The 21,020-nt window shown below is 35.4% G+C and overlaps 1 protein-coding gene across 1 annotated transcript in view; it reads left to right on the forward strand.

Moving 5' to 3' along the window:
* BIRC6 (baculoviral IAP repeat containing 6) overlaps positions 1–21,020 on the forward strand; it is a 242,855-nt gene that overhangs the window by 139,390 nt on the left and 82,445 nt on the right. Inside the window, 9 exon segments of the mRNA XM_061168520.1 lie at positions 733–954; positions 1,971–2,751; positions 4,161–4,304; positions 4,785–4,914; positions 11,031–11,162; positions 12,287–12,454; positions 13,457–13,630; positions 15,026–15,222; positions 20,208–20,508. Coding sequence (XP_061024503.1) covers positions 733–954; positions 1,971–2,751; positions 4,161–4,304; positions 4,785–4,914; positions 11,031–11,162; positions 12,287–12,454; positions 13,457–13,630; positions 15,026–15,222; positions 20,208–20,508 — 2,249 coding nt within the window.

Genomic DNA, 21,020 nt, shown 5'->3' on the forward strand with positions numbered 1-21,020 from the left:
TTGTGCTCTAAACTAGACATTTAAAAGTAAACAAAAACAAAGATAAATACAGGGTTTTAAGAACTTGACAGTAAATCTCACCTCCCACCCCCCCAAAATACAAACTCCAAAGCATTATTGCTTTAAAAAGCCTTTTGCTTTCATTTTGTGGTCTCCAGCTCTAGGGGACTGAGTGTAGAGTGGCACTTGAAAAAGAACATATGTTGGGGCTATTCTGTTCTCATAGTGAAAGAGGGTGGGTGGCTGCTACTAGTATTTAATGCTTGGGGGCCAGAGTTGTGAAACATTTCATGCTGTATTGCATGAAATTCTGCACAATGAAGAACTGGCCCCAGATCGCTGCTCTGTGGTATGTGGATTTGTTACAAGGTGAGTGAAAATTTAGAGGAGAGAGTGAGTTTTTTTAACCTGTGTATCCTGTAATTCTAGATATTTATGTGTTCTGTCATAAATGAGGTAAGAATCAATGTTTATTTGCTGAATTAGACTTGAGTTATCTCAAACATTTTCATTGCTTAAGATTGGTAGGGTTATTGGAAAATTAGAGTTACTATGACCTTATTGATTATATAATTCCTTTTCCCTCCTATTTTATTGATATATTAAAATTATTGAGAAAAATCAGTATATTATTCTGATAAATACATTGCTTACATGCAGTGGTGGTATTTATCTGTATTAAATGTCAGCTGGAGTATAATTGGTTATTTGAATTCATCTTCTTCTTTTAAGAATTCAGGCCTTGTTAAAATGGGTCAGTGATTCTGCAAGAGTGGCTGCTGTGAAAAGAAGTGGCAGGATGAGCTACATGTGCCCTAACTCTTCAACAATAGAGTATGGTCTTTTGATGCCATCTCCTTCTCACTTGCACTGTGTAGCAGCAATTCTGTGGCACAGTTATGAGCTGCTGGTAGAGTATGACTTACCAGCACTGCTAGACCGAGAGCTCTTTGAGTAAGTATGAATTGTGAAATTCTCTTTTCCCCCAGTACTAGATCACTTTAGGTTTTTACTTGATGAAACAGCATTTTACATTTTTATTTATATAAAAATAATACTTCAAATAGTACTAGTTAAGTATAATCAGTATAATTTTGAAATGAGATGCTACACAAATTTAATTAATTTATCTTCAAGTTTTAAGAAGCTACATTAGTGTCATTGCTGCTTTTCCCACCTAAAATTGGAATGTTTCATGTATTCTCCTGCAGGTCATAATGTTTATTCTCACCTGCAAATTTACCTGCCAGATTCTTTTATCTTTAATATGCAACTTTGGAGGGAAAGTGTAGCTAGAAATTTTGAGAGACTACTTTAGACAGTTTTTACAATTGGTTGTTTTTACTTCTTTCTAGATGGCTGTTATGATTGTTCTTTTGACAAGTAGTTTCCACTTAACCCACATTTCTTCACCATACTCAGTTAAGGCTTTGTTGAGCTGACTGCCTAATAACTGCTAAGTCTATAGCAAAGTATAATATTTATCTCTGAAGAGTTCCATGACTCATAAAAGGTTGGCTTTTTGTCCTCTAGTTTGTCATTTTCATATTTGGTCCTATCAGTTGGCATAATCCATGACTTATTAGTGAAACTTGCTAACAGTTTTCGTTTTGCAGATATGAATTAAAGCCATTAATAATGTCGAATTCAGTCTAGACATTTCTTAGGTATAATTTTTTGTATTGTTTCTTTATGTCATTTTTTTGAGGTCACACAGAGAATGGTAGAACCATTTTGATATAGATCTCTTGGTTTTCTGTACTCATTTTACAAATCTAATCTAACTTCCAATCTACTGAAGTACTTAATGATGTTTATCACAATTAATCTTCCTGAAACATTATAGTGTCAGTATATTGAATGTCAAACTATATAATTTTCGTGAAAGTGATTTCTAGTAGAAATAATTGACAAAGAGGTCTTTCTAAATATATGTATATATTGTTAACATGGTATCTTTTATTCCCTAGGTTACTTTTTAATTGGTCCATGTCTCTTCCCTGCAATATGGTTTTGAAGAAAGCTGTTGACAGTCTACTTTGCTCGATGTGTCACATACACCCAAGTTATTTTTCTTTGCTTATGGGCTGGATGGGAATTACCCCTCCTCCAATGCAGTGTCACCATGGACTGTCCATGACAGATGATAGCAAAAAGCAAGATCTTAGTTCATCTTTAACAGACGACTCTAAAAACGCACAAGCACCTCTTGCACTAACTGAATCACATTTGGCAACCCTTGCTTCCTCTTCTCAATCTCCAGAAGCTATCAAACAATTACTGGACTCAGGTTTGCCTTCTCTTCTTGTGAGGAGTCTGGCTAGTTTCTGTTTTAGCCACATTTCTTATTCTGAAAGCATTGCTCAATCAATAGATATTTCCCAGGACAAACTCAGGCGGCATCACGTTCCACAGCAATGTAATAAGATGCCTATCACAGCAGACCTGGTTGCTCCTATTCTTAGGTTTTTGACAGAAGTTGGCAATAGCCATATTATGAAAGACTGGCTTGGTGGGTCTGAAGTCAATCCACTATGGACAGCACTTCTGTTTTTATTGTGTCACTCTGGGTCCACTTCTGGAGGACATAATTTAGGTGCACAACAGACCAGTGCAAGATCAGCTTCTCTTTCTTCAGCTGCTACAACAGGATTGACTACTCAACAGAGGACAGCAATTGAGAATGCAACTGTTGCATTCTTTCTGCAGTGCATTTCATGTCACCCTAATAATCAAAAGCTGATGGCCCAGGTAAGAGTAGAAAAACTGGCTTATGTTCCAGTGTCTTATTATTTTAATATGCTGTCACATGGCACTCTTGAAATTAGTTCAGAAAGGGTCATGTATTAAGGCCAGGTGATGGTGAAGTTTGGGGTTGGGTGCATTTAAGGATTTGAATTTAAACCATAATTAAAATTAAGTACTGATATCTCCTCCCTCCTCTCCTCAACTGTTACATAAATCAGGTATTCTTTCTGATGAATGATGGGCAAATTCATGGAGATTCTAGCTAAAGATCATACATTCCTCCTTTTAAAAAACCGCCCCTAATCAAAAGAACAACGCTTCAGGGACTTCCCTGGTGGTCCAGTGGCTAAGACTCCGTGCTCCCAATGCAGGGGGCCTGGGTTCGATCCCTGGTCAGGGAACTAGATCCCACATGCTGCAACTAAGAGTTCGCATGCTGCAACTAAGAGCCGGCACAGCCAAATAAATACATAAATAAAAATATTAAAAAAAAAAAAAAAAGCGAACAACGCTTCAGCTATTGGAACAGGATTGACTGCTCGAATGTGGCCATCAAGTGCCTCATCAGCATTGAGGCATTGCATTTTATAGTAACCGGATTGTTACAGCTGTTGATTTGCTTCTAATGAAGCAGACATTAGAATAAGTTTCAGATAGGAGACTCCTGACAAATCACATTAAAGGTATGAAAGATGATTTTATTGTATTAAGTCCACAGGGCCAAATATCTTGAAAGCTGGAGTTATCTTGAACATAATTCTAGTTGCTTTTTGCCAGTTTCTGCTGCTTTCTATCTGTTGTGATCTTCAGCAAGTTGTTTAAACTGTAAAATGGAGATAGTAATACCTGCTTCTCAAAAGGTTTTTTTTTTGAGAGGATTAAATATGATAATGTATATGAAGTGTCTAGCATAGAGCCTGTCTGAGACATGGTAGACACCAGTAAATAGGAACCAGCTTCTTTTTTAACCCCCTTATTTGATAGTGCTTATTCAGGTTAAACTATTAATGAAGGATGAGCTATCATAATTTTCAAAAAATTCTGAATGATTTAACTTTAAGAAGAGGAAGATACTTTGTTGCCTAAGTAATTAATTATTGGGAAACTGTATCTACTTAATGTGTCTAATTTGAAAGAAATGCTTAAATTACCACTTTTAACCAAGTCCTTGAATATGGACATTTGACAATTTGGTTTGTGCCTGTGGGTAGTATGAAACTTTGTGTTCCATTGTCTTCTGGCCTAATAACCAAAAATAAACTTTTTGTCTGCTTCCGTATATTCTTTAATTGCTGATTTGATGAATTCAAATATACTTATTAATCCACATTTTAAATTTCCTCTTTGTTCTTTAAAATATAAAGCTGCAAGTAAATACCTCATTGAACTTTTTAAATCTCTCACTTTGCCAGGTTCTCTGTGAACTATTTCAGACATCTCCTCAAAGAGGGAACCTTCCAACATCAGGGAACATTTCAGGGTTTGTACGTAGATTATTTTTGCAACTGATGTTAGAGGATGAGAAAGTGACAATGTTTCTTCAGTCTCCCTGCCCAGTGAGTATTTAACAATTAAATTAAATCTTTATGATGAGCTGTGTGTAAAAATATTTTATGTTTTCATGTCAGAGCTTTCAGTTATCTCTGTTCTAATTTCTAATGAAATGAAATGAAATTAGAAATTAGAGGTTGTGCTAGCAAAGTGAAACTAGCACAACCTTTATACTTAAGGATAGGACTTAAAAATCTTAGCTAACCCTCTCTGTCCAGAATAACCTAGTTGTAACTTGCCATGAATAGTATAATTTGATTTGGGGGGGAAATTGACAGATTATTAGGTACAATAGTGCTAATGCAAAAAAGTATGACGAACAAATCGCATGGCAGACATGCCACATTTGAAGAAATATATAAAATAAACTCTTTACATTTTTGTATGCATTACTGAATTGTTTGTTTTTTTATGCTTTTGAAATTGTTATATAATGATATACATTTCAAAAAACCCTTCTTGATTTCTTTTAAATTTATTTCCAGCTGTACAAGGGTAGAATTAATGCTACTAGCCATGTCATCCAGCATCCAATGTATGGAGCAGGCCACAAGTTCCGTACACTTCATTTGCCGGTCTCAACAACATTATCAGAAGTTCTTGACAGAGTGTCAGGCAAGTCACATTTAAATATTTGTGTTTCTTTAACTTTATGTTAGATGTATATAGGAATTTTATTATTTTTATAACTTTATTGCATTCACTCACTCACCAACCATTTAATGACTAGAAAAGGTCAAGGTAGCTTCACATTTAGAAGCATGATGCAGTGGACAAAATGTACAATACATTCCAGCACCTGTAATTCTTTCGCTGTGATGTGTGTTACGTGTAGTAATGACAGAATGGGCAGTTGGAAATGTAGACAAGCTGTGGGAAGCCATTGATGGAATTTTCTCAGGATAAACCATTGGGCTGTTTTATAGTAGATGAATTACAGTATATTAGGTTGCATGACAATTCTAAGTAATAAACATTTACTAAATCTAGGGGAGAAATGAGTGGTCAGTAGGTAGAATCAACTGGTGACCTTATTGTTTATAACAGTGAAGAAAGCAGAGAGAACGTTTCCCCTAGGTTTTTCAAGAGCTCTCCGATGATGCCTTTAAACAAGATATAAGTTATTAAAGTAAAAGTATTTTTTTGAGGTAGAATACAAATTGACTGTGGTTAGTTTGGGTTTATTGCCTCTCAGAAATCCTAATCAGTGATGAATTCATTGAGCATCTGCTATGTGTAAACACAGTAATTTCTTCTAGGGATGTAAAAGTGAGCAGGACATATATTCTGCCTCTCAAAGTATTTATGATCTTTTGTATGTTGTCAGAATAAAAAATAAACTGAAAATTTTAAATGTTTGCATTTTAATTTAAATATAAGTCAGTGTGTTTCTATCTGTATACATTAGAGGGGGTACCTAAGTCTTTAAGCAACACTGATAACTGAAAGAAGTTAGGAGTATCCAGAAAAAAAAACTGGCGCTATTTGTTAGTTGGAAATATAAATCTAAACTTAGAATAAAAGACTGAGTTGAAGAGATTTGGGAGTTGTTACCATACATACGTACACAGATGGTAAGTTAAACCACATGAACAGATATGATCATTTTGAGACAATAATGTAGAAAAGATTCTTTACCAGTTTTAGACACTGCATCTAACAGAAATGTGTGCATAAAATTATACTTTCCTTCATTTTTACATGTTACACAGTAAAATGTTAGAATATATTATAAATGTGTTAACATTTTTTCTTATTTGAAAATGTCCACCTTACCTGTTACAGCTAAACTTTTGTGAAAATTTGACTTTACAAATTTTTTTCTAAATTTCAATTTTCTGAAATTGTGCCTTCTACATCATGAAGAAAAAATTTAAAATTAATTAATTGAGGGAAGGAAGTGGGGAAGAGTACTAAAATTCAATTTTTGAGATTTCATACATTTAACTTGATAATGGAAAAGTATAGACATAGTACAAAATAATTGGAAATTTAACATTTTTATTTATCTTTAAATGAATACTATTTTCTAAAATGTCATGGTCTGTCATTTAGGATATTTAACAAAATAGCTCCCTTTATTACCTAAAAATTAACAAATAAATCTTATTACTGTGGAAGAATAGTACATCCTAGTAAAAACTCCAACACAGTTATCCTGAGCAAATATCAGAAACTTCTAAGTGCTGAGTTTAACCTTTGTTTAGCAATGCTTTGGTACTTTAAGGTGTATTTGTGATACTTAGCCATATCTTAGGATATATTAACATGTGCATATGTATTTTATTAACATGTATGAAAACAAGTAATCCAAAATTATTTAAGCCATACTTTTACCCACTACCTATAGCTTTCGACTATACTGCTTTCAAATAATAAAGATTATGTGTCTTTTTTTTTTCAAATTCTATATTGTTTTTAAGCAATTTGATTATTATTATCATCAAATAATATACTTTGTAGTTTTCTTCATGTTTCTTATGATTTGAGTTTTTGGACTTGAATCTGTGTGGGTGTATAAATTTCATCACATTTGGAAATTTTTTGGCTATTAGTTTCTCAAATATATTCTGTCTCCCTGTCACTCTCCTCTCTTTTGGTGATTCCAATTACACGTTTACTAGGCCTCTTGAAGTTGTTTCACAGCTCACTGAAGCTCTGTTCCATTTTCCCCCTGTATTTAAAATTTTTGATAGTTTATATTGCTCTATCTTCAAACTGACTTCAGTGTCTAATCTGCTAGAAGTTATATCTGGTTCTTTTTTATATATGTCCTTGTCTTTATTTAAAGTGTACAAGCTTTCTTCTAGTGTCTTGATTTTTTGTTTTTTGTTTGTTTGTTTGTTTGTTTTGGCCGCACCGCTCGGCACGTGGGATCTTAGTTCCCTGACCAGGGATTGAACCCGCGTCCTGTGGAGTGGAAGCGCGGAGCCTTAACCACTGGACTGCCAGGGAAGTCCCTAGTGTCTTGAATATATTGATCTGTTTACGTTGATTTTTTTTTTTTTCATTGTGGATTGTGTGTTACTGCTTTTTTAATTTGCCTAGAAAATTTCGTTGGATGCCAGACAATGTGATTTTTACTTTTCAGGGTGGTGGATATTTTTGTATTCTAATAAATATTTTTTATTTCTTTCTGAGATGTAGTTATATTACTTAAAAACAGAACATTACTTTTAGGACCAGCTTTTCAGCTTTGCTAGGTGGGACCAGAGCAGCTGTTAATTTAGAGCAGATACTGCGATGATGGAAATCTTTTATAACCCTGTACTATCTAGTGCAGTAGCTTTTAAGCATATAGAATGTGTCTGGTGAGACTAAGGAACTAGTGTTTTAATTTTAATGGACTTACTTTTAAGGAGGTACTGTATTGGAATAGAAGCACGGTACCACATTTGAAAACAGAGGTCTGGGGTTAATTTGGCCCCACTGCTGAGGTTATACTCTTCTGAGAACTCTGTTAGAAATTCACTAGGCATTGGGAATACTAAGTATTCCAGCCCTCATTTTAGAACCTGGGGTTCATCCTCTTGCTACTTTTTTTTTTTTTTTTAAATATTTATTTATTTTATTTATTTATTTTTAATTTTTTTGGCTGTGTTGGGTCTTAGTTGCGGCATGCGGGATCTTTCTTTGCGGCACGCGGGCTCTTTGTTGTGGTGTGCGGGCTCCTCTCTAGTTGTGCTGTGCGGGTTTTCTCTCTAGTTGTGGCTTGTGGGCTCCAGGGCGCGTGGACTCTGTGGCGCGCGAGCTCAGTAGTTGTGGTGCATGGGCTTAGTTGCCCCGCGGCATGTGGGATCTTAGTTCCGACCAGGGATCGAACCGGCGTTCCCTGCATTGCAAGGTGGATTCTTTACCACTGGACCACCAGGGGAGTCCCCCCTTGCTACTTTTTAAAAGTATTTTCCTTGCCCTTTAGGTGGTTTCCTTGTATGTAATGCTTGTCAGTATGCACTACAGATTAGAGGAGACCCTCTATAGATCACTGGGGCTCTCTCTCTGTGTAGATCTCTCCTCGTTGGCATTGTGCCCTGTGAACTGCAGCCAAACCTGCCTTTGTCTTCCTGGACTCCCATCTCTGTATCCTCACCTTGAGTGATGCCTGGGTTGTGCTGAGCTGTGGTCTGGGAAATTGCAGGAAATAAGCTGGTGCAATCCTAGTGCTTACTTCATTTGTTTCCACTCACCCAGGAATCACTGTCCTGCCTTCCTGATGCCCAGTATCTGAAAACTTTATTTCATATAGTTTCCTAATTTTTAGTTATTTCAGGTAGGACAGTAATCTGGTCTTTGTTATTTCATTTTGGCCACAGGTGGAAATCCAAACCAGAACAATTTTAAGCAGTAAATTGAGCAAAATCTTTCTCAGTGATACCTTTTAGTGTTTGAATGGCATTTATTGATAACACTATATATATTCTTGTTTTGTTATTTTTATTTAGTTAGGAGTCTTAGATAACAAAGTAATATAAAAATAAAGAATATAAATTCTTATCACCTAATGAACTATGATTGTGTGAATTTTTTATTACTTAAATATTTCCCTCTGACTTGTGTAACTCTTTTTGCCATTTGGGGTTACTTGCTTGTTTTTCTGAGAAAGTAAAATGTATTGTTGCATTATGTATTTATTACAATAGTCCCCCTTTATCTGCAGGGGATACATTCCAAGACCCCCAGCTGATGCTTGAAACCACAGACAGTAGCGAACCCTGTATATACTATGTTTTTTCTTATCCATACGTATCTATGATAAATATGGTAATGTATGTTAATCTCTTACTGTGCCCACAGTAAGAGATCAACAATAACTAATAATAAAATAGAACAATTACCTAATATACTGTAATAAAAGTTAGGTGAATATGGTCTCTCTCTTTCAAAATAATCTTACTGTACTGTCTCACCCTCCTTGTGATGATGAGAGATGATAAAATGTCTACGTGATGAGGTGCAGTGAGGTGAATGACATAGGCATTGGGAACATAGGCTTAGGTTACTTTTGACCTTCTAACAATACATCCAAAGGAGGAACAGAAGAGGGATCATCTGCTTTGGGTGATCCTGGGTTATCCAGCCATGACGACTGACATCCATGACTGAATGTCAGAGCTGACAATGACATGGTTGGGAATTCCAAGTGGGATGGATCCAGTGAGATTTCATCATTATAGTCAGAACAGCAAGCAATTTCAAAGCTATGAGTTGTTTATTTCTGGAATTTTTCATTTAATATCCTCAGACCGCAAGTAACTGAAACCACAGAAAATGAAACCATGGATTAAGGGGGAGCTGCTGTATTTACAGTGTTTAAATTTTTTTTTTTTTTAATTTCACAAAAATAGAAATGGTCTAAAGGCAATCTGTAGTTTGGAAGAGGTTCTAGAAATTGAGATCACAGGGATATTTTCAGATATTCAAAGAAAGCTACAAAATAGGAAATAATACAAAAGATGCTGTTTTATCACTTGATCATTTCACCTTAACATTATAATAAAGCACTGGATCATAATTGTGTTAAGTTAGAAAAGTAAAAAGAGAGCCTGTATCAGTCATATCCACTTAGTGAAAAACATTCTTAATATTAGAACAGTTCATCCAGCTTTTTGAGCTTCTTAATGGTTAAATAAGATCACTGTATGGTCATCATTTATTTCATGATTTATAATAGCATGCCATATTCAAAAGCATGAAAGAAAATATGATTTCAGAGTAATAACTATCTATGAAAGTCTTTAGTATTCATTCTTTTTTTTTTTTTAAAGGACTGCCCAAGGTCATAGCTAGTGAGTTACAGGGCCAACTTTTTTTTTTTTTTTTTTAAGTATTTGTTTATTTATTTATTTATGGCTGTGTTGGGTCTTCGTTTCTGTGCGAGGGCTTTCTCTAGTTGTGGCAAGCGGGGGCCACTCTTCATCGCGGTGCGTGGGCCTCTCACTATCGTGGCATCTCTTGTTGCGGAGCACAGGCTCCAGACGCGCAGGCTCAGTAATTGTGGCTCACGGGCCCAGCTGCTCCACGGCACGTGGGATCTTCCCAGACCAGGGCTTGAACCCGTGTCCCCTGCATTGGCAGGCAGATTCTCAACCACTGCGCCACCAGGGAAGCCCTTTAGTATTCATTCTTAAAGTACTTGTAAAATATATCACTTTATGTAAGATTCCTAACCAAATAAAACAAAACCAGAAACCTCTGTTACTTAAATTTGTTCCTTTATACTCCCATTTGTAGAAAAAATAGAAGTCTAATATAATGCATTAGGAGGAGTCCTGAGCTTGAATTTCATATTGCCCTTTACAGGTTGTATGAGTAACCTTGCTAATAAGGCTGTTTCCCTATTTTGAAAATAATATTCTTCCTTGGTTTGCACGTTGTGAGGACTGAAATCGATGTTATGTGGCAAACAGATTGAACTATGCCTACAATAAAGCAAATGCTCTTGATAATGGTTTTCAAAACTGCCTCTAGAGGTAGTACTATTGTAATACGTAATATTTTCTAGAGATTGGAATTTAAGTATCCTGACCTAAGGAGAGTGATGAGTCCCTTTCATTGATAAAATCAACGAGAATTGAATGTCAGATTTTCCTTAACAACATTCCTTCCAGACCATTTACATTGCCTTTGTATTAGTGATAATATAATCTTGTGTAAACGTCCCCAAGATATTTATTGCTTCCCTTCTTAACAATTTTGAAAAGCAATGTATTTTACATAAAAATTTCTTACAGATACACCAAGTATCACTGCTAAACTAATTAGTGAACAAAAAGATGACAAAGAAAAGAAAAACCATGAAGAGAAAGAAAAAGTTAAGGCAGAAAATGGATTTCAGGACAATTACAGTGTTGTTGTTGCTTCAGGTATGCTTGCTTGCTTTTTTTTTTTTTTTAATGATCTTGATTTTGTTTGGGTTTCTGTAAAGTGTAACAATTTATATTTACAGGAACTTCATGTAATAAGTATTAATGCAAAAAGCTGGCGTAATGATGTCTTAATATTAAATACACAATTACTGCACCAGAAATCCATTACTTTTTGGCACTGGAATTATTAAACTTATTTTGAGCTTAGTATATTTTAATCAGATACTCAGCATGTGTAAATAGATATTTCGTTTCAACTTGACAGTGTACTGGGAATTATACTCTTAAAAGTTCACTAAGTGTTAAGGAATTTTTCTGTAACCTCCTACTTATTGATTGATTGATTGATTGATTGCTGCATCGGGTCTTAGTTGCGGTGCGCGGGCTTCTCTCTAGTTGTGGCACGTGGACTTAGTTGCCCCATGGCATGTGGGATCTTACTTCCCCGACCAGGGATTGAACCTGCATCCCCTGCATTGGAAAGAGGATTCTCAACCACTGGACCACCAGGGAAGTCCCTGTAACCTCCTTTTTAAAAAAAAAAATGAAAAAGTATTCACTAGTTTTCACTTATGATATTGTGCTCATTACATAAAATTAGAAAATAAAAATCATCAAAAGAAAATTGTTTGAAAAATGAGTTTTTACTGTTAGATGCAGGAAGAAGAAAAAATGGCCATGATAAGTGATAATTTTGGAGGATATTTTCCTTAACAAAATTCTTAGTTCAGAAGAGAAAGCTCAGCCTAGATTACCTTACTCCTCAAATAGCAGACCTATGTATTGGTTTAATCCATCCTATCTCAGAGAAAAATTAAGAACACAAGATTTTCTGTACGTATTTGCACAAAATTACATTCTAGTAAATGGATGGTCATCTATATGTATCTCAGAGAGTATAGGAGTTAATTTATACTTTCTTGGAAAATAGTTACACATGCAGCCAGTTATTCATGGAGTATAATAAATGACAGAATCAAGAGAGTAGATATTTAATGAGAAGAAATATTTCTATCTTTTGGCGTTAGGAATGTGGCGCTTTAGTAATATATTGTAGAAGTACACTTACACTTCATGAATGTGTTGGCTATATAAAATCTTGGTGATTTTTTTTCTTTTAGGGCTGAAATCCCAATCTAAACGTGCTGTGTCATCTACACCACCTCGCCCACCATCCAGGAGAGGGAGGACAATGCCTGATAAAATAGGAAGTGCTTCCTCAGGAGCAGAGGCTGCCAACAAAATAATTACTGTCCCTGTGTTTCACCTGTTCCACAAACTCTTAGCTGGTAGTGTTCACAGTGATAAAACATATAAGAAATTTTAGTAATCTTACAAGTATACAAATCAGATGTGTAATCAGGTGCTATTGATGAGATAAATAATTTAGTGAGACTTTGTCCTTATAGTTCCCTCCAAAAGAAGTGAGAACAAAAAGGGAGTAACCTATTTCGTACCCTTTTTAACACTATAATGTTGCATTTTTACACTTTACTTGCTTCCTAAATTTTGTTATGAATGTGCCATAAAATGATCAGTAAAATTAAGTTATGTAGGATGCAATGTGAGGCTAATTTTAAAGAATTAGTTCTAGCTGTGGAATTCTTAGATGTAGCCCTGATAGTTAAGCTTCTTCTCTACCTAAACATATTCTTTGACCAGTATACTTTCCGTTGGTCAAGGTGATAACCATTTTATCTCCATTTTTGTGCTGTATCATTATAATCAAATTGCCAACTAACTTTGACTGGATTTTACTTCTTAGCTTTACATTGTTGATTTAAAGCAGAGGTCAGTAAACTATCGCAGGTGGACCGAATGCTTCTTTTTGTAAAAACATTTTTATAGGAATACAGCTATGCCCATTCATTTATGTATTGTCCATAGCTGTTTTCATGCTACAGTATAGTTAGTAGGTTGCAGCAGAGACCATATGGCCTCCATAGCTTAAAATATTTTTTATCTGGCCTTTTACAGAAAAGATTTGCCAATCCCAGATTTATGGGAATGTTTCTTTTTTTTCTATTCACCATGGCTCAGAAGATCTTGGTGGGATTTGGTTAGCAACTGATTAACACTTTGTATAGATATTTTTGTTCACATATGTCAGAAGTAGATTTGAGTTTTGTAAACTTTCTGTGGGCAGTTTTTAAATTGCTTTGAAATTGGTGTCAGAATCAAACTCTTACCTGTAATTTAATTTAGTAAAAGCATTAAGTAATTGAGTAAATTGAATCAAGTAAATGTCTCCCTCTTGGATTCCAGGTTTAACTTAGTTATGTCATTTTTAGGCCAGCCATTGCCAGCTGAAATGACGCTTGCCCAACTTTTAACTCTGCTATATGACCGAAAACTTCCTCAAGGTTACCGTTCAATAGATCTGACAGTTAAATTGGGTTCTAGAGTTATCACAGACCCAAGTCTGTCAAAAACAGATTCTTTTAAAAGACTGCACCCTGAAAAAGGTATGTGTATGATATTTCTTTAAAATTGCAGTCTGTAATCTGAGCAGGCAGGGATTTCTATAGCTGATGACTTAATGTACATTTTTGTTACATCAACTTGAGATACTTTTCTTTCTTTATGACTGAGTTATTTGTAAATATAGAAAATTGCCATTATTTCCATTGGAAATTAATGTTAATTCCTTGTGTAACATCACTTATTTTATGGGCCCATATGCTTTAATTTCTACTTTAATTTTTTTTTTTCCTTTGGCCACGCTGTGTGGCTTGCGGGATCTTAGTTCCCCAACCAGGGATTGAACCCGGACCCTCAGCAGTGAAACCATGGAGTCCTAACCACTGGACCACCAAGGAATTCCCTAATTTTTAAAAATATTATTTCTGCATGAGCCATGTGAATTGTTCATAATTTTATAATCAAAGTGAGAACCCCAATTTAGAATTTCCAATTTACTGATAATTTATATTGAGTGATATTTTGTGCTCATAAGCATATTTTACCTTAAACAAAAGTGGGATCATACATTTTCGTACCTTTTTATTTTTATATATTCAATTAAATATTTATAAATGTGCATTTTATTGCCTATTTTTAATATGGATATAACAGTTTATCTGTTTCACAATTGTTGAAGGAATCTGTTTCCGATTTTTCACTACTATAAATGGTATTTAAGCAATGATTTTCGTAGTGTGGATATGGTGTCATCTTATTTATTGTCAGTCTTCTCATGATGAAAGATTCAATTATTAGCCTTTTGTACTCTTTAATAAATTTTAGTACATTTCCTTTGCCCAAATTTTCAGCAGGATCATTTGTCTGTTTTAATGTTCGTAGGGTCTGGTTATGTGTGAACATAAACTTTTGGTTTTCCTCTGTGAGTGATTCGAAGTTAACCAATATGGTATAATTTTCAGTTTTCTGTAAGAAAAGTCTTTGTCATTATTCAGTTTTTCCTGATTGGATACTTTAGAGCATAACATGCACATACATTAATATTTTCTGGAGTCTCTGATGTTTTACTTATTTGCCCTAAAGGACAATACTTCTCAAACTTCAGTATGCTTGTAAATCACCTAGAACATTATAAAAATGCAGATTCCTACACAGTCTAGGATGGGACCTGAGAGTCTACATTTGAAAAGCTCTCAGGCTGATGCTGATGCTTACTAGTCCATGGACCATATACTTCAAGTAGTAAGACTATAGGGAGCAACATCAGACGTTATTTAAGCGTGTTTGTAGCATCTAGCCTAGATAGCTGTATCTGAATGACTTAAGATAATTATGCTCTTCTGTTGAGTAGAGAGATGACAACAATATTTGCTTTGTAAATGAAAAAGTATTATAAAAATAGATCCTCTCTTAGCTGTTATTTGGGATTATTCTTCTAGATCATGGAGATTTACTTGGTAGTTGTCCCGATGATGAGGCTCTCACTCCAAGTGATGAATGTATGGATGGGATACTGGATGAATCTTTACTTGAAACCTGTCCCATTCAGTCACCGTTACAAGTTTTTGCAGGAATGGGTGGACTGGCTCTTATTGCAGAAAGACTACCCATGCTGTATCCAGAAGTAATTCAGCAGGTAAGACAAGATTCCTAATTAATTATGTCATTCCACGGGAAAGACCTTCTGTTTTCTGGTTTGTGTTTAACTTAACGTTTGGAAGTACCCTTTCCCTTAAAGTCTTGGAGTAACGTATATACCTTTCAAAGCTCAGCCTATATGGAGCTTTGTAAGAATTAATTTGGTAAAGAAATGTTGAAGACCAAGCAGATTTGCCAGGGGTATCACACTGTAGCATTTACTTTGATTTCATGGTCATCACACTGTAACATTTTTGTTTCTGTGCTTCTTAAGGTGTGATATTAATTACGGATATTACTGGAAATGGGAGAGTGAAATAGTAGTGTATACTTCTACCCAAATACACTATGTCTTTTGGCTTAACTTTTATTCCTTTTTAAGTGCCATTTCCATTTAAGTAGTTTTTAAAACATTAATTTAACTTCTTCCCCTGTTCATTAATGTTACTGTCACTGAGGTGTGTACTTTCGATGTTCTGTTATTAATGAGGGGGGAGTGTGACGCATGGAGGGTTGTAAATACCAAGCTCTATATTTCTGTTGATTGAGGTAGGGGAATTATTCTCTCTAATTTTATCTACTTGGGGGTGTGTGTGTGTGTGTGTATGTGTGTGTGTATGCGTGCGTTAGTTTCCTAGGGCTGCTGTGACAAAGTACCACAAACTGGGTGGCTTAAAACAACAGAAATTTAATTTTCTTACAGCTCAGGAGACTATAAGTCTGAAATCAAGGTGTCACCAGAGCCATGCTCACTGTGAAGGCTCTAGGGGATTATCCTTCCTTGCCTCTTCTTAGCTTCTGGTTATTGCTGGCAATTAATGGCATTCATTGGTCTATAGCTGCATCACTCCAGTTTCCGCCTGCCTTTTCACATGGCCATCTTCCTTTTGTGTATCTGTATCTCCCTCTCCTTATAACAACACCGTCATTGGATTTAGGGTCCACTCTAAGCCATTATGGCCTCATCTCTTAATTGATTACATCTGCAAAGACCCTATTTCCAAATAAGGTCACACTCACAGGTATTAGGGGTTAAGACTTGAGCATATCTTTGGGAGGATACAGTTCAATCCACAATAATACCTATTCAGTAAATGGTTATTACTTAACCTGCTCTTCAAAGAGCTTATGATATTTTTATTTTAAGATAATATAACCATGATATAAGATGACTGTCACAGAAAAATATGAGTAAAATTTTATTTCTTCCTAGAAAATGTAATGATACAGCCAAAAGTTTGAAATGGAAAAAACTCCAACATTCTCAAGATTATTGTTGTTCAATGAAAATGACTTCCCTAATTCAGTATTCAGTATGCTTTATTATATTGAGTGGAAATTGGGTGCTGCTGTAATAAATACCTAAAAGAGTGGAAGTGACTTTAGAATTGGGTAGTTGTCAGAGTGTGGAAGAATTTTGAGGAGCATGATAAAAAGAGGTCTAGATTGCCTTGAACAGATGACTAGTAGAACTATGGATGGAAAGCCTTTGCCAGTGAGGGCCCAGATGAAAGTGAGGATCACAGTAGAGAGAACCTATGTATCATAGAGAATACCTAAATTGGCTTAAGCAGACTGTTGGTAGAAATATGGATGTTAAAAGTACTAATGGTGCAGCTTAGAAAGAAATGAGGAACATGTTATTGGAAACTGGAGGAAAGGGGATCCCTGTCTTTTATTGGTAGAAATCCTAGCATATTTATGTCCTGAATGTGGAAGGCAGTACTTGTAAAGTGATGAACTTGGATATTTAGCTGAATTTCCAACCTGAGTGTGAAGTTACCTGTTTTCTTCTTGGTGCTAATAGTAAAATGTGAGAGGAAAGAACTGTTGAGCAACAAGCAACCATCACTTGACAATTTGAGAAATTCTCAGTCTATCCAGATTGCAAAAGATGCTAAAATTAGAGATTTGCTGTCAGAAAAGCATGCTCTGGAGAAAAAGCCAAGGATGTGGCTGATCAACCTTTGCTGGTGCCTCAGAAAAATCAAGATGCTAGTGCATTCAGTCACACAGAGTGCTATTTGAAGAAGTCAGTCATACTATTCATGGATCCCCTTGGCCATCTAAACAGAAGCCAAGAATAGAGAAAGTTGTGTGGCAGTGGTAGCAGAGTCAAAGGAGGAGATGTGACTGTGAAAGCAGAGGTTCAGATGAAGCAGCCAAAAGCCAAGGAATGTGAATAGCCTCTAGAAGCTGGAAAACACAAGGAACCCACACTCCCTGAGAGTCTCCAGAAGGAACACTTGATATTTAGGATCAAAAACTTTGATTCTAGCTCCATAAGACTCTTTTTGGATTTCGGACCTCTAGATCTTTAGTATAATAAATTTGTGTTGTTTTAAGTAAGTCTGTGGTGATGTGTTACAGCAAACCATATAGGAAATGAATACAGATTTTGGTCTGTACTTTCTTAGGATGTTTTTGTCTCATTTTGGTATCAGGGTAATACCGTCTTATAGAATGGGTTGGGAATTTCTAATACTTCATATTAAGAAAACTGTTAGATGGATTTTTCTACAGATTAAACACTAAAGATTACAAAATTAGTGATAGAGAAGATGCGTCAAAAGAAATCATCCAAACTGAAGCACAGAATGTATAAGGAATGAAAAGAACATAAGAGCTATATGGACATGTAGCTAGAAGTGAAAAATTCTGACGTGATTTTATGGTTGCAGAAAAAGAGTGGATTGAAACAGGGACAGAAAAGTACAGAAAGGAAGAAAATTTCCAGAACTGATATAAAACCTCAATCCAAAATTCAAGAAGCTCTGTAAACCCCAAGCAGGATATTCATGTCTAAGAACATTATGATAAACTGCTTAAAACAAAAACAAGAGAAGAGCTTAAAACCAGCCAAAAAAGCAGTCAACTCATTTCTTTTCAAAACAGTAACAATAACACTGACAACTGACCTTTCATCAGAAACCATGGGAGCCAGGGAATTACATCTTTGAAATGTAAAAAGAAAAAAAATCGGCCATCCTAGAATTTTATACCCAGTGAAGAAAATTTTGTACATTTCCCTCAACCATTACTACTCTTTCCATAAAAGGTAAATTAGTAAAACAGAATAACAGGCATAGGATTAACTCTCCTGTATATATAAACTCTGGACAGACTATTAAAAAAAAAAATTGTTTAAAGGCTCTGGAGAGCAACTAAAAGTAGGCACATATTGAAGAGGATTTAAACACAAAAAGAATGAAACCACATTGGGTGAGATTAGTGTCTACGTGACTTTTCTCCTGAGAATACTCCTCAGTCTCTGTGGGGTAGGATGGTAGAACTCATGCAAAAGGTACAGAGGAGTTTGGTTCTTCCATCCTGGCTGGAAATTAAAAGGGGAGGAATTCAGAAAGGAGGGAGCCACAGATGGGGCAGCTCCAGAAATTCTGCATGTGAATTTCTGCACATGAATTTCTGCACAACCATAGCTGGCTCCTAAATTATGGATACATGGGATTCTTGAGGGAAAACTAGAAGGGTGAAAGAGCTGTCCAGAGATTTCAGCATCTATCCAGCATGGAGGAGACAATTTGCAGTTCTATTCCTTCCAAGTTAGAGGTTAAAATCTTGGCTTTTCTATTGGGATTGCAGATGAGTCACACATTAAGAGTATAGATGGCATCCCGGTATTCAGGGATTCACTTGAGAAATAAGAGCAAAACCAAAATAGACTCTCCCAATAAATTTCCAGAAGGCCTCAAGGTGACTTATCAGTAATTTAACTATTTTCTAAAGTAAAACTGAACACATTGCAGAGTGTGATTATAGAATTAAGAGTTATTACAACATCTCATCAACAGTGTACGGTGTATAATAGAAAAATTACCAGACATGCAAAGAAATAAGAAAATGTTACCTGCAGTTAACAGTAAAGTAAGTCAGTGAACAGATCTTATTCACATTTTGCCAGTTGTCCCACTAGTGTTCTCAAGGACAAAAGGAAAAAAATTCAATTTCTTTTGCATGATTTGAGGGAGGTAATGGTCAGAGATTCAGTTCAGGATCATATATTGCATTCAGTTGTCTCTTTAGTCTCCTTTAATCTGTAACAATTCTGTTACCTTTGTTTTTCGTGACCATGGCATATGGAAGAGTACAGGCTAGAAATTTTGTCTATATATGTAGTCACAGATATACATGTTTCTATATATTTTTTCCTAGATTTGTTTGCTTATAGGGCATGGAATCAGACTACCCCCAGCAGTGTGTACATACCTATATACCATATCTTCTTTTTAAAATATCGTTTCCACTAAAATCAGTGCCCCTTGGAAAAATTCTAGGATTGGGGCAGAGAATGTACAAGATGAGCCTAGATACAGAAGCCTGCTTTAAGGGGGTTCCATTGACCAAATCTGATTCTACTTGGGCATCAGATAAAATGATAGTAACAGATTATAACATAGAGTAAAATTAGAATCCATACGGATATAAATTAATAAATGAATGAATAAATAGATGGAGAAGAAGGAAACGTTTTTGTGTACAGTTCAGTGCCAACTAATGTAGAAGGAATGATAGAATTAGAAAATCACCGTTTGGCAACCACTGTAATAATTATTATTTCACGCAAGCATAAAAATGCTAACTCTAATGATCAAAGTTTAGTGCGAGACAAGATGTTTATATAGTCTCAAAGAACCTGTCTACAGATACTTAACTAATTACAAAGGAGAAAATAGTAATTTTTAGAGTAGAGATACTTGGCAGACACCACCATACTCATGGTATCATGTAACTCATTTTAAAAAACATGTCCTTTTATTGATTTAAAAAAAAATTTTTATTTTATATTGGAGTATAGTTGATTAACAATGTGTTACTTTCAGGTATACACCAAAGTGATCAGTTATACATCCTTTATTGATTTTTATATTCTTATATTTTAAGGAGATCATTTGAATTCAGGTCTTTAATTTGAATCTGATGTTGAAACATACAAATAGCCAAACAAAATTGTTTTTTCTTTAGGTGAGCGCTCCAGTTGTAACATCTACCACTCAGGAGAAACCAAAGGATAGTGATCAGTTTGAATGGGTGACTATTGAACAATCAGGGGAATTAGTTTATGAAGCGCCAGAAACCATTGCTGCTGAACCTCCACCTATCAAGTCAGCAGTACAGACCATGTCTCCCATACCTGCCCATTCTTTGGCTGCTTTTGGATTATTTCTTCGTCTTCCGGGCTATGCTGAAGTGCTACTAAAAGAAAGAAAACATGCCCAGTGCCTTCTTCGCTTGGTTTTGGGAGTGACAGATGATGGAGAAGGAAGTAAGTGTTTAGTGTTATTAATGAAATTTAATGTAGGTAGGTTGTGTAAAATTACTCAGATCATTGCCTATTATTCATCATTTATTTATTTCATAGTTTAGCTACTAGATAATTTCTTATTGGCAACTTAGTTCCAATAATAGATATAATAAATCCTAAAGAAGCTTCATTTTCACTTCTTTATTCATTCAAAAGTTATATATTGAGTGCTTACAAAACTGCTGGGCATCGTTGGAGGCATTTAAAGATGAAGCAGGTATTTAGATCCTGCCATCAAGTAGCTATTGTGTTCCAGTAATAGCAATGAGGAACGTATATACACATATAGACTTAACAAGTTATAAAAGCCTTGAGAGAAGTACAGTATTATGGAGGCTTACAAGTGTGAGATTATTTCCTTACTACCCAGCAATGTGAATAAAACAGCATTGTAGTTTTTAGTGGGGCCTTGAAGGAAGTTGTCAATGTAGGTTGAGAATGGTTATTTCAGAAAGAAGGAATGATTTGAGCAG

This window comes from Eubalaena glacialis, chromosome 14, assembly GCF_028564815.1.
Source record: "Eubalaena glacialis isolate mEubGla1 chromosome 14, mEubGla1.1.hap2.+ XY, whole genome shotgun sequence".
NCBI classification, from domain to species: Eukaryota; Metazoa; Chordata; class Mammalia; order Artiodactyla; family Balaenidae; genus Eubalaena; species Eubalaena glacialis.